The following is a 25,163-nucleotide window of genomic DNA, read 5'->3' as shown; positions in this document are numbered from 1 at the left end:
ACTCCCGGTTTGAATTGGGTAAATAATAAAGATCAGCTTTTCTTCAGGTGTGCTAGTTCTGGAATAGACCAAATAAGTGGAATTGACAGGGGGAAGCCTACTATGCAGGACAGTCATTAATAAGGTGAATATTCACATTTCTATCATAAAATCAGTTGTAGTAAGTTTATACGGAAGCCTACACATAAAAGGAGACATGCGTTTCTAAATGAACAACCGCATTGCTTTATTGCCGTTTCAGCATACCTCCAACACCCTATGCATTTAGGCTAAATGAAGCAGCATTTACATATTTGTCGTGTGTGTCAACATACAGTTTTAAAAATTAGGATTCATTTTTCTTTACATATGATACATTTTTGCACACACGTTTATAAATATCAATAAAATCTACCAAACTTATCACACACCATCTAAACCAGCCTTGAAATTATGTAACTTTTTTGTATTCACAGCTCCGTTTAATTCTTACACAAATTCTCAGTGTATGTATCTATCAATACAGAAAAATATATAAAACTGTGACCAACCAGAGATTTACAGTTTGGCAGAAATGCTAGTAAGGTCAAATGCCAAACAAAAGCACATGCTCCTGTGACTGACAGAATAGAAGTGGTTTAGAGCAACCTTCCTGTCTCCACTTCTACTCATAACTGCTGTTTGACAACCTGTAGTTGTATGAAAGGATTTTACCAAAAAACACAATATAGAAATGTACCTCTGGTGGGATACATAAAAGTTTAAACCCTAAAAAGAAAAGAAAATATTAAAACAGAAGGGAAAAGGGCATCTTGCTCCAAAGCAGGTAATGTACCTCAGCCCCAGGGATAGCGAAGCCAGAGTTCTGTGGTTTAGAACTCCCATATTGAAGCATATCCACTGACGCAAGTGTCTCATGACACCAGTTAGTGATGTCAGTTCACTTATGGTATTATGATAACACAATGTATTGATACTGTGTAAGCCCAATAAGACACTGCCCCTAACGTTGTTCTCTTCACTGTTTACCTACACCGAGGACATTTCATGGTATATGCCAATTAGTATTGAATAAGGGCTACTGATTATAAAATGAAATATCAGTGTGATTTATGGTGAATGGCATGGTATGGAGAAGCCACATGATAGCTCAGAACTAGGACACCAAGAGATGTGTCAAGTGGGTTGCTTGCTGAAGTGTACATGTGTCAATGAATCTATGCTACAGGTTAACTATTCACACCAGCACAACTTTCAGAGTCAAAGACAATGTAACGCAGGATATTTTTCTGAGCCTGCAGCAGCCTCCACCCATTACACAATGGCTTCTTGGTGATGGAGTTTTGAGTTGATTTCCTTGTTGTCAATGTTATAAAGAGAGCACATGTGCAATCCGTCGAGCCTCCAATTCAGGCACTCCCCTCCGTGAACACGGAAAATACCAAAATCAGTTAATTCAGGTTCTCTATCAAAACCAAGCGAATAAATACAAAACAACCAAGTGACCAGATTCCATTGATCCTTAGTGTTGACTCTTCAGGTGAATCTCTGTGCAAAAAAATGATGGGACTTTTAGAGTCTCATCCTTATTGGCTCCTCAGAATGTGGAAGCCAATGTGTAATTGGAGTGAAAGGCAGCTAAAGGAGAGGATGTCCCTCCCCAGTCAGCAGTCACAATAGTAGAGTATGTTATGAGGTTAGGCTGAGACTGATAGAATGAGAGTGAGACCACTCCTCCCCTTCCCACAGAAACCCTGTAACAGTCAATAGGTCAAGGGCCTACCCTCATCTAAAACCCCCGCTTTGCTAATATGTCATGTTCTACACATGTAGTACATTGAAACAGGTATCATACATTGAATTCCTTTACATCAGCAGGACCTAACCTGTTTCTTCCCTTTGCGTGTTTGAGATTAAAAGAAATAATAAAACATTGTTCCCCATTCTGGAGAACCGCTCCAAGAACTTCTGAAGTTCTGAGAAAGTCCAGGATGTAGTTGCTCCTCCCACCGTGATTTGATAGTGAGGGGAGATAATGATGCCTGGCTGGTGGCAGGGTAGATATGTAAACATTATAGACTGCTCCAACAGAGGAGCCGTAATGGAACAACTCCATTCTGCACACATTCTCTGCTGGGTTATCTGGGACCGAGCATGAGACCGTGGCTTGGGCCTTCACTGAGCCCTGACACAGAGTAGGGGTAGTGTATTATCTGAGTTACGGTGGATGGTGAGTTTAGTCTCTCCTCCTCAGGCCCAGTTAAGGTTGAAGCCCTTGGAGAGCATGACAGACTCCAGGTCCTTGTCCTCCTCCTTCTCACTGAGCCTCTGCTCCTCCAGGAGGGCTACCAGGGAGTCTCTCTGCTCCACCACCTCCAGCATCTCATTCAGGATGTGCTTCTCCTGCGCCAGCTCTACCTCCGTCTTCATGTGGTCTGAGGAGGAGAGGGGGATGAAAGCAAGAGAAAGAGGGACAGATAAGTAGAGAATTCATATATGGAGAGGAACGTGAAAAAAGTATCTCACTGAGGTAATCAGGATTTGGTGAAACCATGAAAGTTGTTTCCCATGGTCCTGCACCTTTCATATTTTTTAATGCTGCACACGAATTGCCCTTTGGGGAAAATAAAGATTTATTGAATTGAAAATTGGCGGTCCTCACCTTCAATTGCCATTCGTTCCCTCAGGTCCTGCTGCAGTCGACTCTGGCGATCCTCCAGCTCCAGTTCTCGTGCACTGGGGGACAGAAAGACAGACTTACGGCCCAACTATTACACCTGTGGCCCTAAATGATGTCTCCAATCTATGTCTAAATTATGTCTGTCTACCTTTAGTTACAGCACCTTATATAGATACAGAGTTCACCTTCAGTAGGCCTATAACATAGGATAATAATGGTTAACTCACAATATCATCAGCTCAGATTCGTATCGCACCAGGGCGTTTTTCTCCTGGACCAGTTTGAACCACTCCTGCATGAGCTTGGGGTCGTCCTTTTTGCCCATCCCTGGAAGAAGAAACAACACGGAAAGGGGAGTGAGGGAAACGGCAGGGCAGAGGAGGCTTTAGGTGGGTCTGATGCAGACACTGACACAGGCAATGCAATGACAGCCAAGCCAAGATGTCTTTGTTGTGGGAATGGATGGCGAAGTGGGGATGATGGACCGGGCTGGGCCGGACTGTTGACCAGGGGTCGGGATGGTCTTGCCGTACGCCTCACAGAAGATGAAGTGGAGGAGATTTCAACTTTGGAAAATGAGCGGGAAAAACAGGCGTTTCAAAGTTGAAAGTTTGTGTATCACTAACTTCTGAGACAGACGCCCTTGCTACTGTACTGTAATATAATAATAATAATCAATAACAACACACTGAACAAAAATATAAACGCAAAGTGTAAAGTATTGGTCCCATGTTTCATGAGCTGAAATAAAAGATAGCAGAAATGTTCCATAAGCACAAAAAGCTTATTTCCCTCACATTTTGTGCACAAATTTGTTTACATCCCTGTTAAAGAGGATTTCTCCTTTGCCAAGATAATCCATCCACCTAACAGGTGTGGCATATCAAGAAACTGATTAAACAGCATGATCATTACACGGGTGCACCTTGTGCTGGGGACAATTAAAGGCCACTAAAATGTGAAATTTTGTCACACAACAAACACAATGCCATAGAGGTCACAAGTTTTGATGGAGCGTGCAATTGACATGCTCACTGCAGAAATGTCCACCAGAGCGGTTTCCAGAGAATGTAATGTTTCTCTCTCTACCATAAGCCGCCTCCCAACATCATTTGAGATAATTTGGCAGTACGTCTAACTGTCCTCACAAGCGCAGACCACGCCATCCCAGGACCTCCACATCCAGATTCTTGGTCTTGACCTGACTGGAAAATGCTCACCTTCGATGGCCTCTGGCACGCTGGAGAAGTGTGCTCTTCACAGATGAATCACGGTTTCAACTGTACCAAGCAGATGGCAGAAAGCCTGTATGGTGTTGTGTGGGCGAGAAGTTTTACTGATGTCAACGTTGTGAAGAGAGTGCCCAATTGATCACCAATTGATCATGTTTGGGATGCTCTGGATCGGCATTTTACGACAGCGCATTCCAGTTCCTGCCAATATCCAGCAACTTCGCACAGCCATTGAAGAGGAGCGGGACATTCCACAGGCCACAATCAACAGCCTGATCAACTCTATGCGAAGGATATGCATCGCATGAGGCAAATGGTGGTCACACCAAATACCAACTGGTTTTCTGAACCACGTCCCTACCTTTAAAAAAAAAAAAAAAGATATCTGTAACCAACAGATGCATATCTGTATTCCCAGTTGTGAAATCCATAGATTAAGGCCTAATGAATTCATTTTAATTGATTTCCTTTTATGAACTGTAACTCAGTAAAATCTTTGAAATTGTTACATGTTGCGTTGAAATTTTTGTTCAGTATATATGCCATTTAGCAGACACTTCTACCCAAAGCGACTTACAGTCCCGCCTGCATACATTTTTAACATACGGGTGGTCCCGGGAAACAAAAACTCTATCCTGGTGTTGGAAGCACCATGTTCTACCAACTGAGCTACAAAGGACCCCTTTATGTTCAGAGCAGTTGTCGTCTCCTACCACTGTTTGTCCCCCCCATTACGGAGAGGGCCATCGGTAGGGGGACAGGGCAGAAAACCATGGTGTATTCCCACCACATTGTACCCGGGATGTTGTACTCAGGGAACCTATGGATGTTCTACACAGAGATAAAACACCAGAAGAGTTTCTCTCTATGGAAGTTCTATATCCCTACATGCAACAAAGTACCACCAGAAGAAATAAAGGATCCTGTCAGATCCTATTCATACAGAGCAGTTTCAAAAAACCTGCGTTATGAATGATTTAATTCTCCCTATAGCTTCTACTACTGAGTCAAATGATGGCGCCGATCTGTCATTTAGACCAATAGTGAAGCTATCATACTCCCCTATTAAACCTGCCTGAGGGAGAAGACTGGTATTTGGCATGCATTACTGCAGTCAAGGGCCAGCGGCCAAATAACTTTTACCCTTATGCCACTGTAAAGGTGGCCAGTCCATGCTATGCTATAGAAAGTCTGCTAGAATTTTTCATTTGTCGCACGTAGGTGGGAGCCAAGCAGTTTCAATGAGACACTGGGGGGGCAAACCATTGATGCAGCATGATGTACTTAGCTGGAGTGGTGGAGTCTCTTGCAAAACAAAAAGGAAAAACACAACATACACATAAATCAAATGGCTGTGCTCTCGGGTGCTGCTGCCGGTTTTCGCTGATTAACAGACAAGGACAGAGAGAGGCAAAGCGGAGTTCCTCGGACGGAGGAACTCAGACAGGACAAAGAGGAGATGGAAACAGGTGGATTTGCTAACTTAACCAACAATGTGCTTGCTTTTCCCTCTCCCTCTCTCTTTCTTTCTTTGCGCCTCGTCCACCACCCTTAGCCCAGGTTCCAAGATCACAGGAGAGAAGAGCCACAGTTAACAACATAACACACATCCAGCCTGAAAACCAGATCGCACAGAACACACACAGGCATGTTTTGTTTACATTGATCAGAAAGCTTCTCAAGCAGTTTCACACAGACATACATGTGTTAGAGACACTAGACCAGATGATCCAGAATGTTGTAGAATATGGAAAACTGAGATGTGTCACAAGTTGTAGGTCTATCGCTCTCTTTATCACAACCTTGTCACACACAGTCTTCGTTGTAACACACTATAGTCAAGAGCGAGGCTGTCAGGCAGCTTTCACACACTATAGAGAGACTACACCACTCAGTAGTGGGAGATAGATGGCTTTTCATGTCCATTAGTTTTACAGCAAACAGAGGACATGCTTTTGATTAAACACACATTGAAGCAGAGTAGTTTCCCCTTTAGCTGCAGCTACTTGGAATGATGGAAAAATGTGTGCACAATAGCTGTTTACTTACTTGGGTTGTTAACCAGGGTTGAGGGGTTTCTAATATGTTTCTGCTTGAGACTGTTAATCTCAAGGCAAATTCATCTGGGAAGGGGTCTATAGAAGCCTCCATGTTACATGGTTGATTCAAGACTGTAAATAAACCATTTAAAAATACTATTGTTGACAGTGTGCACTAGGTTTCTGAGTATCCTCAACTCCACAAACCAAAAGTCGCATAGACATGTCCTGTCCTTATTTTCTCATCTACACCGTTCCAGCAAGTTTACAAATGTCTACATAAATGTGTGTAATGTTCAGTGTGATACGACTATGGTAGACAGCGAACGGTGACATCCTGGGGAAATCTACTGAGCCTGGACACACAGAGGAGAGGAGGAGGAAGGGGGGAGTTTCAGGAGACCGAGGGGAGGAGCCCTGCTTTGTGGATCCCCGCGGTCGGTTGCTGTGGTAACCTGAAGCAGCCAGCAGCAGGCAAGGCAATAGGTTACGTTACCTTCAGAGGAACAGCAGGGACAGAAGGAGATAGGTCTTCGGCGAGGGGTCCCGACAAAGGGCTCAACTACTTCCACAACATAGGGAAAGAGTGCCAAGGGGTGGGGTGGAGGAAGAGGAGGAAGAAGTGATAGACAGAGAAAAAAAGTGTAGAGGACATAAAGCGTGAGAGGAAGTGGAGGAGGGAGGGAGAGATGGGGGGGGAAGATGAGGAAGAAAGAACAGTGAGGAGAAAAATCTAAAAGAATGAGAGCACTAGGAGAAGGAGGGAGAACTGAAAGCACCTGTAGAGAGGAGGTGAGAGAGATCAGTTGTGTGGGGTCAGAGAAGGTGAAAAAAAAAGAGAGTGAAAACACAAAGGGCTGGAAAGAACGGGGGAATAATCCTCATCTGATGTACTCAGAATAATACTCCTCAAATTCAGAAGAACTGTTGTGACAATAGAGTTCTATGGGGTGATACAGGAGCCTTCACAATACCAATGTTGTGTCATGTGTTGACAATGCTCTGCAAATTAGATGCATCTAAATGAAAACTGCTTTTTATTCATCATCACTTGAGATTTACAGAAATAGAAGATAAATCATCTAAGCGGGAAATAGTTAATTATTCCATCTTTGAAAATATTTCAGCTCTCCCAGGTAAACATAACTTGTATTTGTTGACGTTGTGGCTACTTTTGAAGTGCAAATTAGCATTTTTGTGCAAATGCGTGTGAACCTCCGCGAGAAAGTCCTCACATATAATGAGGTCATACTGTTTACCGGATATAGTGAGGATAGATAAACACTGTACTAGGCACAAACTGTAAGGTGAAGAGGAGATATAAAGTAATTGAGTTTCTCAACGAAGAAGAGCCTTCTATCAGAGAGTGTATCGGACAAACGATGAGTAGGGGATGGTGTCACACACACAGATACAACAGGAAATGCACACAATGTACTCAACAGTCTGAGACTTGAGTGAAAGAGCTCAGAGAGAATGGAATGCTGGTGAAATTAACCACAAGAGACTATCACAGTAGAATCATAACTCTCCACTCAAACAAGATAGGCTGTCTCACATACTCACACTGCTGTGAGATTTTAAAGTGCAATGGTTCCGCCTCATACCTCATCATAAAACCACAGTTATTTATTATAATGTGTATGTAAAGTACCAAATCATTGAGAATCATTGTGAAACTAGCGTGCCTATTTGAGGTGATTATGGTTGTAAATGGAGTGATAGGTAAGATGTGTCACTGCAGTCAACCCTGCAGTTTCCTTTGTTAGCTTTTAGCACCCCCTAAAGGGCTGCTGCACACACAGCACAGCCATGCTGCTTCCCTCAATAGCCTGTGTTTCAGTTCATGATTTGGCCAGTGCCAGCTAGATGGAAGCCAGTCCAATTCACTTCACCAGACAGGGTAACACTGTATCAGGCCAAAGTTGCAGAATGCCGACCATGTATACCTTGTCCTCCACACAGCCCAGAAGCTTGAGACCATCAGACACACACTGCATTCAGTTTGGAAGATCAAACCAAGTGGAAATGGTGTCTCTCTTCAATTCCAGAAATACTTACCTTCAATGGATGCCTCATCTAACTTGCTGCGATTTACTCAAAAACCAAAACATTTATAATTGTTGCATGCAATTGTACCGAGGGTCTTTAAACCACATAGTGAATGTGATCACACTATTGGGGGACAATGACCAGATAGATTTTTCCAGTGTTACAACACTCCATGCCATCTCCTTTCTAATGGGTGACAACAACAACATCATCACAGAGAGCGGGACAGTCAGACGGTCAAGACACCATATCCACGCTGGGTCACTAATACAGACTCTTTTGGACAATCACAGGTAGCATCCAAAATGGCACCCTGTTACCTATGTAGTGCACTAATATTTACCAGAGCCAAATGGCCATATATGGGACACTAGTTTAGACCAGGGCCCATACCCAGTAGTGCGTAATATCGGGCCATGGTCAAAAGTAGTGCAATATATAGGGAATAGGCCATTTTGGATACACACACAATGTGAATAGGACGGGGTCATGAGGGGTCAAGACCAAACACTGCTTTTCAGCACAGACACGTATATTACAGGGAGTTATGCAACAGGGCAGTTATGGGAGAGTCAGAAGAGCACGAGCACCAGAGCTGGGACTACAGGGATACAGCAGCACCAGAGCTGGGACTACAGGGATACAGCAGCACCAGAGCTGGGACTACAGGGATACAGCAGCACCAGAACTGGGACTATAGGGATACAGCAGGACCAGAGCTGGGACTATAGGGATACAGCAGGACCAGAGCTGGGACTACAGGGATACAGCAGCACCAGAGCTGGGACTACAGGGATACAGCAGCACCAGAGCTGGGACTACAGGGATACAGCAGCACAGCTCTAAGGCTAGTCAAGGGCCAAGAGTTTAGTTAGGAGTTTTGGGGTCAGTAAGGGGCAGGGTGCACTATTTTCCAGTTGGGTAGGTGAGTGTGTGTGTGTGTGGTTCTACTTTAATATTATCCCTGCCGCACAGCCTAGTGGTTAGAGCGTTGGACTAGTAACCAGGAAGGTTGCAAGTTCATATCCCTGAGCTGACATGGTACAAATCTGCCGTTCTGCCCCTGAACAGGCAGTTAACCCACTGTTCCTAGGCTGTCATTGAAAATAAGAATTTGTTCCTAACTGACTTGCCTAGTTAAATAAAGGTAAAACAAATAAAAACATGTGTTAGCATGTGTGTGTTCTTTACTAAATGCTTTCCTAGTTTTTATACTTGTACACTATTCCAATGCATAGATGTTATGTAATCTAGGGGTTCCCAAGCTTTTTTCCACTCAGGGACCCCCTTCCAGCATTGGGGAACATACTGTGCAAGTGCCATGTCTATTTCCTGCAATTCTACACATTTTGCCATGCGATGCAAAGACAATTGTTCAGTTTTAAAACTAATTTTCTTGCAATTCTATAAATTTTGTGAGTTAAACAAGTACAACAATATTTATGGGCAAAAAAAACATTAGCTGACATGGGCTACTTGATCTGGACATTTCTGACAAGTTATAAATAGCTCTCTAAGTAACGTATACAATGACTGATATGACAAGAGGAACTGATGATGTACTACCTCATTTCGAAATTACACCTTGCGTATTCTACTATTACAACTTTCAAGAGTACGTTTAACGCCCCACAGTTTGGGAACCACTGACGTAATCAATGCAGTGAAATTAACATTAAAATGATCAAAGAGTGTGTGAAAATGATCTTAACAAGAAAAGGGGAAAAAAAGTGTGTGATCTTTCTGACTGTGTGTGTGCTAAGTGTCTATTAGAAGTGATACTGGAGGGATCTGAGAGTGACTAGGCTTCTGCCACAGCAGGGGATGCAGCTCTGAGGAAACAAGCTCCAGACCAGTAGTATAGAAGGGAAAGACAGATATAGGTGGGTTAGCTGTTAGTTATTTGGAAGCGACAGATTTGAAATACATACCGCCCAGATGCAAGTCCATGATTTCACTGTAATTAGACTCTCCCCAATAGTCTACAACAGGGATATATTAGAGATATGAGTTATTGTACACACACAGCCTCCACTGGGCAACACCAATCTGCAACAAGATGGTCATGCACATGCCATGCACACACACACACACACACACACACACACACACACACACACACACACACACCACAACCACACACAGTTCAAACATGCACACAAGTACTCACCACAATACATATGCAGTCAAGTACACATATTGGCTTTTACTACATGTACTTTTCCGTAATGATAGGGTGGCTACATATATTTCCTGTAAGGCTGTGTACTGCCTCTGTGTATGAGACATTAACTATGTGTGTGTGAGGCAACACCAGGTATGGAGTGTCACGGTACCGGTGACTCACTCATCTGATACACTGATGCTTTAGAGTAGGCATACACCATGTCAACCACAAGGGTGTAGTGGGTTAAGATGTCTTTTATGTACAGTAGTATTCCCACTTTTGATTGGTAACCATACCAATACATCAATGCATATGTATGCCCTTGGCCACAATTGTATTCAGTCTTGGTAAACAGAAACCCTTCCATATGAGGCTATGTGGACAAACACATCCAATGTGAGCACACACACATCTATGTCGAAACACAAAGACATTCTCCAAATCGCATGCAGCTCAGACGATGACCGACAGAAACAATTAGAGTACAGTATGGGTGTTGTATTAACTACAGTGAATCTGATGTTTTCATAAAGTACAATAAGTCCCCTTATACAGTCCTTTGAAAGCGTAGACGACAGAGAGGTTAAAGTCCACTTGAGAGAAAATTCACTCTGTGATTTAGGTTAGTATTGTGGAGTAACTAATAATGTTGTTGATCCATCCTGTTTTCTCCTATCACAGCAATTAAACTCTGTAGCGGTTTTAAAGTCACCATTCACCTCATGGTGAAATCCCTGAGCGTTTTCTCCTGAGTGGTTGGAAGGACGTCTGTATGTTTGTAGTGACATATTTGTAGTGACTGGGTGTATTGATACACCATCCAAAGTGTAATTAATAACTTCACCATGCGTAACTTCACCATGCTCAAAGGGATATTCAATGTCTGCTTCTTTTTCTTTTTTTTACCCGTCAACCAATAGGAGCCCTTCTTTGCGAGGCGTTGGAAAACCTCCCTGGACTTTGTGATTGAATCTGTGTTTGAAATTCACTGCTCGACTGAACGACCTTACAGATAATTGTATGTGTAGGGTACAGAGACGAGGTAGTCATTAAAGAATTCTGATAAACACTATTATTGCACACAGAGTAAGTCCATACAACTTAATTTGTCACTTGTTAAGCAAATCTTTACTCCTGAACTTATTTAGGCTTGCAATAACAAAAGGGGTTGCACTTTTTATTAATTTGCTAAATTGCAAAAAAAATATCTAAAAACATAATTCTACTTTGACATTATGGGCTATTGTGTGTTGACCAGTGACACAATATCTCAATTTAATACATTTTAATTCAAATTCAGGCTGTAAAATGTATGGGGGGTCAAGGGGTGTGAATACTTTCTGAAAGCACTGCAAGCATTCACCAGTTTGTGTAGTTCACATAGGTTACCAATAATTATAGATTCTTTTGAGACTTACAAAATTGTATCTATTTATGCTATACTTTGCATGCCTTGAAACCCTACTTAAAAGTTATCATTGTATTGTGTAATGTTCTACAGTAAACAAGAATGACTTCATCACTGAGTGAAAGTTCTGATGTCTGTGATAGTCCCTTGTCTTGCAGTGTGAATGTATTGTTTCAGAGTAAGAGATACCACCAGTATCTAGACACTGCATATCTAGATACAAGATGAACTTAGATGAGGATTTCTACAAATGTAAGAATATACTTTCATTCACTGCTAAACCAGGGCAACTGGTTTTATGAAAAGTATAGTTTGGATACTCAATTGCTGCTATCCCAGCTACTTTTTCTACATAAAGGGGAGGTCAATGCGCGTTTAGAGGAAATGTGGTACATATATAATAACCCCTCAGTAACAGTACTTGAGAATGCTTGAATTGATTCTGTATTTACAGATCCAGAATGTAATTAACATACAATTAGCGTATAACTTACATAAATGTATTACCATAAAAACAGAGATTAACATATTCAACTGTTGAAGAGGATCATCTCCATCCAACTAGGACACTACATCAACAAACTGAATGAAAAGCTCCAAACACATTCCCCAATCCCAACATTTAAAAAGTAGGCTGTGGCTATGGATACGGGCAGTGGCTATGGATACGGGCAGTGGCTATGGATACGGGCAGTGGCTATGGATACGGGCAGTGGCTATGGATACGGGCAGTGGCTATGGATACAGGCAGTGGCTATGGAGTGGCAGTGTAACGGAGTGGATTACATGCAGCGACCCAAAAAAACGACTCAGAAAAAGAGGGAAACGAAGCGGTCTTCTGGTCAGACTCCGGAGACGGGCACATCGTGCACCACTCCCTAGCATTCTTCTCGCCAATGTCCAGTCTCTTGACAACAAGGTTGATGAAATCCGAGCAAGGGTAGCATTCCAGAGGGACATCAGAGACTGCAACGTTCTCTGCTTCCACGGAAACATGGCTAACCGGAGAGACGCAATCCGAAGCGGTGCAGCCAGCGGGTTTCTCCACGCATCGCGCCGACAGAAACAAACATCTTTCTGGTAAGAAGAGGGGCAGGGGCGTATGCCTTATGACTAACGTGACATGGTGTGATGACAGAAACATACAGGAACTCAAATCCTTCTGTTCACCTGATTTAGAATTCCTCACAATCAAATGTAGACCGCATTATCTACCAAGAGAATTCTCTTTGATTATAATCACAGCCGTATATATCCCCCCAAGCAGACACATCGATGGCTCTGAACAAACTTTATTTAACTCTCTGCAAACTGGAAACGATTTATCCGGAGGCTGCATTCATTGTAGCTGGGGATTTTAACAAGGCTAATCTGAAAACAAGACTCCCTAAATTTTATCAGCATATCGATTGCGCAACCAGGGGTGGAAAGACCCTGGATCATTGTTACTCTAACTTCCGCGACGCATATAAGGCCCTGCCCCGCCCCCTTTCGGAAAAGCTGACCACGACTCCATTTTGTTGATCCCTGCCTACAGACAGAAACTAAAACAAGAGGCTCCCACGCTGAGGTCTGTCCAACGCTGGTCCGACCAAGCTGACTCCACACTCCAAGACTGCTTCCATCACGTGGACTGGGAGATGTTTCGTATTGCGTCAGACAACAACATTGACGAATACGCTGATTCGGTGTGCGAGTTCATTAGAACGTGCGTTGAAGATGTCGTTCCCATAGCAACGATTAAAACATTCCCTAACCAGAAACCTTGGATTGATGGCAGCATTCGTGTGAAACTGAAGGCACGAACCACTGCTTTTAATCAGGGCAAGGTGTCTGGTAACATGACTGAATACAAACAGTGCAGCTATTCCCTCCGCAAGGCTATCAAACAAGCTAAGCGCCAGTACAGAGAAAGTAGAATCTCAATTCAACGGCTCAGACACAAGAGGCATGTGGCAGGGTCTACAGTCAATCACGGACTACAGGAAGAAACCCAGCCCAGTCACGGACCAGGATGTCTTGCTCCCAGGCAGACTAAATAACTTTTTGCCCGCTTTGAGGACAATACAGTGCCACTGACACGGCCTGCAATGAAAACATGCGGTCTCTCCTTCACTGCAGCCGAGGTGAGTAAGACATTTAAACGTGTTAACCCTCGCAAGGCTGCAGGCCCAGACGGCATCCCCAGCCGCGCCCTCAGAGCATGCGCAGACCAGCTGGCCGGTGTGTTTACGGACATATTCAATCAATCCCTATACCAGTCTGCTGTTCCCACATGCTTCAAGAGGGCCACCATTGTTCCTGTTCCCAAGAAAGCTAAGGTAACTGAGCTAAACGACTACCGCCCGTAGCACTCACATCCGTCATCATGAAGTGCTTTGAGAGACTAGTCAAGGACCATATCACCTCCACCCTACCTGACACCCTAGACCCACTCCAATTTGCTTACCGCCCAAATAGGTCCACAGACGATGCAATCTCAACCACACTGCACACTGCCCTAACCCATCTGGACAAGAGGAATACCTATGTGAGAATGCTGTTCATCGACTACAGCTCGGCATTCAACACCATAGTACCCTCCAAGCTCGTCATCAAGCTCGAGACCCTGGGTCTCGACCCCGCCCTGTGCAACTGGGTTCTGGACTTCCTGACGGGCCGCCCCCAGGTGGTGAGGGTAGGCAACAACATCTCCTCCCCGCTGATCCTCAACACTGGGGCCCCACAAGGGTGCGTTCTGAGCCCTCTCCTGTACTCCCTGTTCACCCACGACTGCGTGGCCATGCACGCCTCCAACTCAATCATCAAGTTTGCGGACGACACAACAGTGGTAGGCTTGATTACCAACAACGACGAGACGGCCTACAGGGAGGAGGTGAGGGCCCTCGGAGTGTGGTGTCAGGAAAATAACCTCACACTCAACGTCAACAAAACTAAGGAGATGATTGTGGACTTTCAGGAAACAGCAGAGGGAACACCCCCATCCACATTGATGGAACAGTAGTGGAGAGGGTAGCAAGTTTTAAGTTCCTCGGCATACACATCACAGACAAACTGAATTGGTCCACTCACACAGACAGCATCGTGAGGAAGGCGCAGCAGCGCCTCTTCAACCTCAGGAGGCTGAAGAAATTCAGCTTGTCACCAAAAGCACTCACAAACTTCTACAGATGCACAATCGAGAGCATCCTGGCGGGCTGTATCACCGCCTGGTATGGCAACTGCACCGCCCTCAACCGTAAGGCTCTCCAGAGGGTAGTGAGGTCTGCACAACGCATCACCGGGGCAAACTACCTGCCCTCCAGGACACCTACACCACCCGATGCTACAGGAAGGCCATAAAGATCATCAAGGACATCAACCACCCGAGCCACTGCCTGTTCACCCCGCTGTCATCCAGAAGGCGAGGTCAGTACAGGTGCATCAAAGCTGGGACCGAGAGACTGAAAAACAGCTTCTATCTCAAGGCCATCAGACTGTTAAACAGCCACCACTAACATTGAGTGGCTACTGCCAACACACTGTCATGACAGTGACTCTACTCCAGCCACTTTAATAAATGGGAATTGATGGGAAATGATGTAAATATATCACTAGCCACTTTAAACAATGCTACCTTATATAATGTTACTTACCCTACATTATTCATCTCATATGCATACGTAGATACTGTACTCTATATCATCGACTGCATCCTTATGTAATACATGTATCACTAGCCACTTTAACTATGCCACTTGGTTTACATACTCATCTCATATGTATATACTGTACTCGATATCATCTACTGTATCTTGCCTATGCTGCTCTGTACCATCACTCATTCATATATCCTTATGTACATATTCTTTATCCCCTTACACTGTGTATAAGACAGTAGTTTTTTTGGAATTGTTAGTTAGATTACTTGTTCGTTATTACTGCATTGTCGGAACTAGAAGCACAAGCATTTCGCTACACTCGCATTAACATCTGCTAACCATGTGTATGTGACAAATAAAATTTGATTTGATTTGATACAGGCAGTGGCTATGGATACAGGCAGTGGCTATGGATACAGGCAGTGGCTATGGATACAGGCAGTGGCTATGGATACAGGCAGTGGCTATGGATACACGCCCCCACAGAAAATTCTCTCTTAAAGCTAAGGATCCAGATCACGTTCTGCATGTGTTATTTTACGCACACATTCATATTTCTAACGTAGTTGCTGCTCACACTCCCCCCAGTTGTGTAAAGTAAGTCGTTTTTGGTGTCTGTACTTTACTATTTTTGACAATGTTTACTTTCACTTCACTAAATTCCAAAAGAAAATAATGGACTTTTATCTCCATATATTTTCCCTGACACCCAAAAGTACTCGTTACATTTAGAATGCTTAGCAGGACAGGAAAATGGTCCATTCATGCACTTATCAAGAGAACATCCCTGGTCATCTCTAGTGCCTCTGATCTGCCGGACTCACTAAACACACATGCTTGGTTTGTAAATGATGTTTGAGTGTTGCCGTGTGCCCCTGGCTATCCATACATTTAAAAAAGAAAACGGTGCTGTCTCGTTTGCATAATAAGGAATTTGAAATTATTCATTCTTAAGAAAATTTTAAATCAAATACTTTTAGACAAGGTACTTTCACTTGAGTCATTTTCTATTACAGTATCTTTACTTTTACTCAAGTATGACAATTGGGTACTTTTTCCACCATTGACTCCACCTCCATATTTCACTCTTTACTCACCCTCTTCTGAACCATGATGATGTTGGCTATGTCTCTGCCTCATATTTCTGAACTGCTGTCTGTTCTTCTCTGTCTGTCTGTTGTAACTAAATATTGCAGTCACCCCCAATACTTTGGAGCAAAAATAATCAGTGTTTTGTGTGATGATGTAGGCTTACAGTGCATTCAGAAATTATTCAGACCCCTTTTTCCACATTCTGTTACAGTACAGCCTTATTCTAAAATACATTAAATAGTTTTAAAAATCATCATTCAACACACAATACCCCATAATAACAAAGCAAAAACAGGCACAGACCTGGGGAAGGGCACCGAAAAATGTCAAAGTACTGAGTAAAGGGTCTGAATACTTATCTAAATGTGATAAGTTTTTTAGGTTTAATACATTTGCAAAAAAATACCATTTAATCCATTTTAGAATAAGACTAACATAACAAAACGTGGAAAAAGGTGAGGGGTCTGAATAATTTCTGAACGCACTGCATCTTTATAGTTTCTGCTACATCCTAGTTCCTGAAAAAAAGAACACTACTTGACTGCCTGTCTTCCTGCACAGCTTCTTTGCAATGATGATAACATTCAATCGCTAATTTTACTGCGTATCTTTGTCTCGCTACGTTCCACATCTGGGCAGCCGAACGTTCTAAAAAGAGTCGGACAATGGGAAGTTAATTTTGCATCAACCGGTGCCATAGTTATGCTGTATATGCTGGTATCGTGGCGAGAGTAAATAGCTGCATGTACCTCATCAGCTAAGAAGAACATGAAATCGCTAGACTGTGTCGTAAGTATGTTTGCAATACTGATTTGTTTGTATGTTTTGTATGTTTGCAATACTGAATTTTGAGTAATACATGTAAATAGCTGCATATAGCCTCCTCACCTTCTGAAAAAAAGAACATGAAATCAGGCTTATGCTTACTGAGAAATGGAATGCAATATTTGGAACGGTTTAGTGTACAACATGACGTTTGTAGGAAATTGCGCTTATGCTTAATAGCCTACTGAGGGAATGCAAGAGTTCGAACAGTTTTGTGCACAACATAAAGTCTGTAGGCTACAAAAATGACCAGACAAAGGTGATCAAGGAGGAGGGATTGGCAGTGGAGTGGGCACATTGATACAAAAAAACTAAATCCTGCACATGAGCAGAAATATCTGTATATTTAGCCTGGGACAACTGGGATAAAGAAACTCCATATCCGTATCCACTTCGTAACAAGTATGACCCCCCCCCCCCATGTGTGGACCCTCGGGGGGATGTAACCCCATCAGAAAAAGAAGTAGTGAGTGACAGATGGGTACCTGCTTCCCCTCGCAGGGCTTTCTCCACGGCCACGCCCCTCTCCTCCAGCTGTCTTTGCTTCTCCTCCACCTGCTCCAGCTGTCTCTGGATGATCTGAGGGAGCAACGACATGCCAGAGAACAATTCAGAACACACACACACACTAAAGCTTAATAACCTATTTTGTTGGGAAGTAATAACTAGTGATTACAGGCTATTGTGAAATGGTAGAACATGCTGCTAGCCATGTGATTTTTCTCCGTGACCAAAACATGATGACTTTCGATTTTTAGCTGATATGGGAATAAATACACAAATCAGCATATCAAACTGGTATATTGTTTTAGGTTACACAGGCAAGTATAAGAATATTTGCCAGAGCATTTTTTAAATAATAAATATGATTATTTCACATGGCGATGTGGGAAGCTAAAAAGGATAGCTAGCTTGCAATGTTTTTAGCCAAGCTGCTGCCAGCTAGCTGCTACTAGCAAAGGAAACTCTTCCTCGCTTTCACAAAATAAAAATGTTGCCATTTCCCCAATGTGAATAGGACCGGCGAGGATATTATGTTACCAAAAGGTGTCCGCTACTCCAAAAATCCCACTCCACCTACGTGCATACACAAACATAGATAAACGGAGTGAAATGTGGAGTAAACTTAACCCTAACCCTCTGAATTATCCGAGGGAGGAACGACAGGCCAGAACCCACACATATGAACACACACACACGAACATACACAAACATGGAGTGTCTCATTGCACACATATTCATAATATTTCAATGAACTGACAGTTCCCTGGACTAAAAACTTTAGTTTAAAGTTAAAGAGTTTAAAGTTAATGTCTGAAACCCTCTTAATAATTAACTTCTCAAAGTTGGATTGGTTTTGTTCTTTGGTAAAAAGGCATACTTTTTGTCTTATAAAATATTCATAAGCAGTAACACCGAGGGTGCATAGCTAATTAGTATTGTATTGATCTCTGCATGAAGTTCTGTTTTGATGATCTTCAAAGACATGAAACTGGGCTTGCCAAAATCATTCAAAATTCACAGCGGTCTTGGTTCGCAAGTTGGACCCTTCTGTGGACTCATACACAAGATCCATACTCCACCAACTACGTTTTCTTCCAAAACAACACATCCTATTGACTACTTACCTGGGCTCTGTGCAGCCTCTTCAACTCCTCCTGCTTGGCCTGTCGCCGGGCAGCTTTCTGTACCCTCCGTGTCAGCTTGGCATTGAGCTCCTCCTCTGTGTAGGTTTTCTGTAACAACATTACACCGTTAGAGGCCTTTAGAGAGGTGCTCCCTCAGGCTCCGAGGGAACCAAGCCCTTCATATACAGGACAGTGGAACCTCACAAGTTCACAGAATGCTCAGAAGACCTTCACAGAACGCTTTCTACAGGGGAGAAACCAGCTAGGGTTGACTGATAGATTTTAGATTACATTCTACTATATGACATTGCAGAAAAACCCCAGAGGAGCCTTCTCCTATGGGAGAGAACAATAGCTCTCCATCCCCACAATGGGAGTAAATAGCAAACTGGTGTTTCTTTCTGAGAGGTGGCTATCCATTATACCAAAGATTACCATTGAGAGTACAAGAAGTGATCACCAATTCTAGAAATGGCATAGCTAGGACAAAGCTAGGACAAGCCCCACAATTAAAACTGAACAGACATAAATACACACAAAACTACAAATGTCTGAGATACCTTAGATTTCCTTGTACAATATTTCACACTTGTATTATTTCCACAGTCTATACATTTTCAGAAATGTATGGAAATATATGGATATTTTATGAGTTGTCCATATCAATTTTTGTCATCTTTCGGTTATTATTTTTCTGCAATAAAAAGCTGGAGCGATATAGGAAAAGCGATAGTAGCATAGAGAAGTAGACTATAACAAGAAGAGGTAGCTGGAATCCAAGTGGATCCGATAGCAGCACTGGAGAATACTGGGTTGGTTAACATCAGACCAGTACAGACCAAAGATAAGCTGATTGACACCCGACCAGAGAAGACAAAGAAAAAACATGGACGGCCATATTGGAAAGTTGTCATTCATTGTGACCAGAAAAGTAAGGAGTGCAGTAGTTTTTACTTCCGGCGGGGGAGGGGGTAAGTTAGGCGGTCAAATTGACCGCTGGGGCAAAATGGAAAGAGGGTTAGGATAGAAGTGCAACAGTTGACGCATGCGCAGGGGTGACATGACGTGGGTCAATGGACATGTATGCACACACTACCTTTGTGGCGTACGCTCTCTTGAACGCCAATGCGTGAGGGACATAAACAGACTTGGGGGAAGACAAAACAAAACAAACAGAAAAAACAAACAAACAAATGGAATGATTAAATGTATTAATCGGCAAAACCCCCCACATACGTCAACCCAATCACTAACACAACCAAACAGGCAATGTTAAAGGCCCCCCACCTACACAAAGATGAGGGTGCAATGATGAGTTATGGATCAACATTACTAACAGGAATTATTCATGGAACATTTAAATTAAATTATTTGTTTTTAAATAGATACCCAAGGGACAAAGTGAAAAAAACATTGATGCACAACAGTTGATTAAATTAATATTAAGAGATTGCCCAAAAATAGATTAACCTGAACAGCTAACAGCAGAGCAGTCTGCACCAAAAATAGGTGACAATAGACTACCTACTATTCCCATGAGAAGAAAATGTACTACTTCACCTCACAGAACGGTCACTACTCAACATCACTAAAGAACAACAAACACTAAATTAACCACAGAACTAAATGAGCCCTAGTATTCCTCATTGAGCGTCAGAGGGCCTATTAGGATCGAGTGAAGAGATCCACTTTTTATGAATGGGATGTGCCCTTAAAGTGCTTGAGCTAAAACCACGTTTTATGCTGCACCATCAGACCTATACCATTTAGGACTAGGTGCCTGGGTCCAAAATATGAGGAAACTCGGAGCATGTTTGTCATGCCCATTGATGCTTCAACACATGTTCAGAGACTGTTGTGACCATAACCATGGGCAAGACAACAACAACAGGAAAAGACCACTTTCTTTCTTGCCAGTTGTTTTGGAAAGTGTGTAAAAGTTTAGGATGATGAATGCGTGCCTCTGGCACTGAGATCCATCTATTCTACTGTATAAACCTCCACAAATACAGCAGCAGTGGACTAAACAAGTTTGAATTTCAACCATTTCAGCGTAATAAATGCAAATGACACTGCATATTTTGACTATTCGCTAATATGATAAGTAAAACTAATTAAATTCAACTCCCACCCTAGACGATGCCCGAGTCCAGTTATAATGTGAATATAATACTTTGCTTGCAGACAGAATAAAATTCCAATTCAATATGTAGAAAATGGAAAAGCTCCAGACCTTTTTTTGATTACTTTTATAATTCTGTTTTGGGATGAGTTAGGGCTTCTAAATAACTTCCTGTTAAAAATAAGAATTCAAACCAGTTATTGTAATTGACATTCAACATTTGAATTTTGATGCTTGTTTGAAATTCATAAGCGTTCATCCCACTGTTGCACCTGGTGTAGTACCTCTATGAATTCTTCATGATTCGATCAAGGTCTCGACCTCGTTCTCATTCCTTTTCCCTTCTTTTTCCCTCAATTTTTTTCTCCTTCTCCATTTTCTCCTCTATTATTTACTTCTGAATGCCTGACACTAGGTCAAAGATGTCCATATGCCACTTCGGTTAAGAGTTTAAATCATCATATGAAATCAAAAAAATGACCACAGTGGGGGTGAGGTTTTCATTAGTGAACTGATGATAGATGAAAATAACATGACTCACATCTGCCTTAGACTTCAGGGACGACCTCTCCAGCACATCATCACATGACAGATCAGAGTCCTCAGAGAAGCTCCGGTTTCGGCGCGACTTCAAATCTGGAATGGAGAAACAAACAAAGACAGCATATCTACCTGTTATTTCTGTATGGACTTGAAGTGACCATAACTAAAATAACTAGCCTAGAACATATAACCAAAGACTGACCAAAAGGCTTTTACCTCAAAGCCATAAGACTGCTGAACAGTTAAACGGCTACCCAGACTTTCTGCTTTTCACCCCCTACCTACATGTACATAATACTTCAATCAATGCCCTAACCAAACCTACATGTACATATTACCTCAATCAACCACCCTGACTACATCGTACCCCAGTACACTGACTCGGTAGCGGTACTCCTTGTATATAGCCTGTATATAGCCTCGTTATTGTTATTTTGTGTTATTTTATTGATGCTATTTTCTTTATAACTATTTGTTAATTGTCTTACTTTAACTGCATTGTTGGGAAAGGGCTCGTAAGTAAGCATTTCACGGTAAAGTCTACACTTGTTGTATTTGGCGCATGTGATAAATAACATTTGATATCTAGACCAAATGCCTTGATCAAGCTCTAAGCAAGTCAGTGTAGTATGGTCCATTGTAAACTACAGGCTCCATGAACTCCCTTGTTTCTCTGTCTGTCTCACCTGATGACCTCCCGAGAGGAGATGATCTCTTCTTCCCTGAGTCATTGGTGGTAGAGCTGGACGGCGTGCTGGGACACGACTTGTCATCCTTATTCGTCTTCTTGTCTTTCTTGTACCCTGAGAACACTGCCTTCCACAGGGACTTGTGTTTGGGAGGCGACGGCGTCTCGTCTGCACCGTGCTTGTAGGAGAGCCGGCTCTCGTTCTTGGCTTTCTTCTCCTTCTTGTTCTTGCGTGGCGAGAAAAGGGAGCTGCGCTTCTTGCTCTTGCCTCCCGAGGTGGAGCCATCAGAGGAGACAGTCGAGCCGTCCAGACTCTTGTTAACCTGAATGCTGAAGAAAAGCTCTGGCAAAGTCTCCGCCTTCTTTGACTCCAGAGCAATCACCGCAGATGTCTTTGGCGAGCCGGACAGCTTCTTAGTACTTTTTCCGGATGTCTCTGATGAGGCCACGTTCCACACCACTTTAGCAGTGGCGGCAGAGCCCTTGGCCATGTCCGTCTCTTTCATCTTGCTGAGCTGCTTGGCCATAGCATCTTTTAGAGCTTGGCTCTTGATTGACTTCTCTCTGGCCCTCATCCGCTCTTCAGCTATTTCCTTGGCCTCAGGGGAGAACTGCTGGGCCTTATGGTTTTTTGAGGCCTGCTGGTTCCCAGGGAAATTGGCTGTTCCATTCTCCATAGCCAGGGCCAATTGAAGAGGAGGTTTCTCCCTCTCCCTATTGGGCCTGCTTGTGGGTGGGGTGTAGAACCTTTCCATGGTTGTGTCTGGCGTCCGCTCGTCATACGTGTCCTCCACATCGTCTGCAAACGGGATCTCTGCCACGCATTCCACAAATGACTTCCTCACCTCCTCCCGACGTGGTTTGCTGCTCTTCTCCCGTCTCATGGTCACCACAGGAGCATTGACCGGAGCTGTGATTGGTGACGTGACCAGTGTAGCCCTGGGGGCAGGCTTGGGCACAGACACAGGACTGAGTTGGGTCCTCGGTACAGGCACAGGGCTCTTGATCTTGGTGGGTGCTGCCTTGGCTGGCTCAGGTGTAGTGGGGCCATCGATCCCATTGTTCCAGGAGACATGATGCTTCTGCTGCTGCCTTAGGGTGGCTGGCTCCTCGTTGGGTGGGGGCGGCGGGGGGCTGGAGGGCGGGGTGAGCATGGTGGAGTCGGAGGTGTTGTAACTGTCGCTGGCTGCCTGGCTGGTCTGGCTGGTGGTCGTGCTGCCATTGAGGCCCAGGCCAGAGCTGCTGCTTAGGTCCCTTTGATCCGTGGCTTTGCTCTTGGGCTCCACAGGGGAAATGACCTGGCCCTCCACTGTAATGTTCAGCCTGCGGATTACCGAGCGGCCGGTGAAGGGGGAAAGCTGCTCCGACAAGTCCTCTGGGGTGTAGGACTTGGGTGAAGAGGAGTCCGGGGTGGGAACCCTACCCACAGTAATAGGACTCTTCTCTGGGGATATGCTGCTGCTACGTTCCATTGGGGTGAGACCCAGACTCTTTCTGATCTCTGCACTCTTCAGCCAGAACTCCTCGATGATGTCCGTCTTCTTGACAGGGGTTTCCAGGTCTGATGAGTCTAGGGATTTTTGTGGCTCGGGGATAGCCCTGTCAGATGAGGCTGGTTTGACCAGCGGCGTGGAGGTGACTGCAGGGACAGGCTGAGTTCTGACGGGGGAGTCGGAGGTGAGGGATGAGGAAGGCTCTTGGCAAGGCAGTGGCTGGGCACAGATGGGAGACAGCGGGTTCCCTGTCGGGGGACAGGAGCATGACGGAGAGTTAACAGGGGATTTGGTGGTAACGGTTTCGAGCAGTGGGACAGGCTGGGAGCAGATAGGGGAATGGACGGGGGAACAAACAGGGGAGCGGATGGGGGACATAGTGGGGGCAGGGTATGGAGGGCTCTTGGCATTGGGAGTCTGAGATGTCCTCTGTGGTGTTGTGATGTCCTCCAGTGGAAAAGGTTCTGGGAAAAAGTGCATGCCAGGGGATTTGACCAGGCAGGGAGAGGGGTGAGACATCTGGAAGACAAGCAGAGGAAGAGGACCATTTAAACTCTGAGAAACTCATAGAATGCCATGAGGGGGAAACATTTCGGTAACCCTTTACATTAAGTTTACATTAAGCCCATATTATTACGTAACTAACACAGTGATAACTGTGTTAACATAGGAGTTATAGGCTTTACTATGCAATTACATGGCAATACCAGAGTTGATAAATATGCTCAGACCTGGTAACAACAATTGTAACAAGGAACACCCTGCCATTAACTACCGGTCATTTTCAACTTGTTAATTCTTATGTTATGACCTGGCTCAAAGGCTATACCAAATCAAGTGTAACGTTAGAACAATATAGTTACATAGGATAAACTTGTAATTATCACCCAGGAGCAAGCAACTTAATGTAACGTGAAACCCAGTAGGGTATAACCTTTAGAATTACTATGAAGTTACAACGTAACAACCTTTGCAGACAATAGGCTAATAAGGAAAAATTAGGAGAAAGGACAACATTAGGTATAACTCTTTTAGTTAAGATTGTTACATTGTAAGTACAAAGTAACAATATTTAACAACCAACTCAGTAATTACAATGTTGTTACAAGGGATATACATGTATTTACAATGTATTTACCCAAGAGCAAGCAACAATGTAAAGTTACATTTTTTATTACTTTGTAGTTACAATAGGCTAACCAGGACAAATAAGGAGACAGTTTGACTTTTCTTTAATGGATGACAAACCATATTCAAACCATTCAAATTCAATTCCCCATTTCAGACTCAAAGCAATAACTATTTTAGCTACTGCAGGTGGTGGTCAAGCTAGCTGGCTAGCTTAACCCCTTCACTCACTAATGTAGCTAGCTAACTAAGTACTGGCACAATGTCAACACATTTTCCAACTCAATAAACGTTACAAAATTGTAATAAAACGTATTAAAACATTTAGTTAACAATGTTATTTCACTATTTTTTAGAGACTTACATGCACGTTTGCACATTACAAAGAAATAGCATGTGCCTTCCATTTTGGCTACAGAGGAGAGTGTGAGCTAAGAGCAGGCAAC

At 43.4% G+C, this 25,163-nt stretch overlaps 1 protein-coding gene across 28 annotated transcripts in view; it reads right to left on the bottom strand.

Annotated features, from left to right (window-relative positions):
* Nucleotides 1-201: 201 nt before the first annotated feature.
* The window catches only part of LOC112218753 (protein-methionine sulfoxide oxidase mical3a), a 146,334-nt gene continuing 121,372 nt past the window's right edge, over nucleotides 202-25,163 (bottom strand). For 23 of the 28 annotated variants that reach the window (XM_042301660.1, XM_042301661.1, XM_024379838.2 and 20 more), the window contains 9 exons: nucleotides 22,095-24,108; nucleotides 21,407-21,501; nucleotides 19,840-19,890; nucleotides 18,744-18,851; nucleotides 17,601-17,694; nucleotides 6,427-6,495; nucleotides 2,887-2,986; nucleotides 2,642-2,715; nucleotides 202-2,414 (listed from right to left, as the gene is read on the bottom strand). In XM_042301660.1, the coding sequence (XP_042157594.1) occupies nucleotides 2,230-2,414; nucleotides 2,642-2,715; nucleotides 2,887-2,986; nucleotides 6,427-6,495; nucleotides 17,601-17,694; nucleotides 18,744-18,851; nucleotides 19,840-19,890; nucleotides 21,407-21,501; nucleotides 22,095-24,108 (2,790 nt within the window). In that variant the 3' untranslated portion in view covers nucleotides 202-2,229. Of the gene's footprint in view, nucleotides 2,415-2,641; nucleotides 2,716-2,886; nucleotides 2,987-6,426; nucleotides 6,496-9,913; nucleotides 9,965-17,600; nucleotides 17,695-18,743; nucleotides 18,852-19,839; nucleotides 19,891-21,406; nucleotides 21,502-22,094; nucleotides 24,109-25,163 lie in introns of all 28 variants that reach the window. The other 5 variants (XM_024379844.2, XM_024379841.2, XM_024379847.2 and 2 more) reach the window with 5 other exon arrangements.

This window comes from Oncorhynchus tshawytscha, linkage group LG19 (genome assembly GCF_018296145.1).
Source record: "Oncorhynchus tshawytscha isolate Ot180627B linkage group LG19, Otsh_v2.0, whole genome shotgun sequence".
Classification (NCBI taxonomy): Eukaryota; Metazoa; Chordata; class Actinopteri; order Salmoniformes; family Salmonidae; genus Oncorhynchus; species Oncorhynchus tshawytscha.
This window is presented reverse-complemented; position numbering and strand designations above follow the sequence as displayed.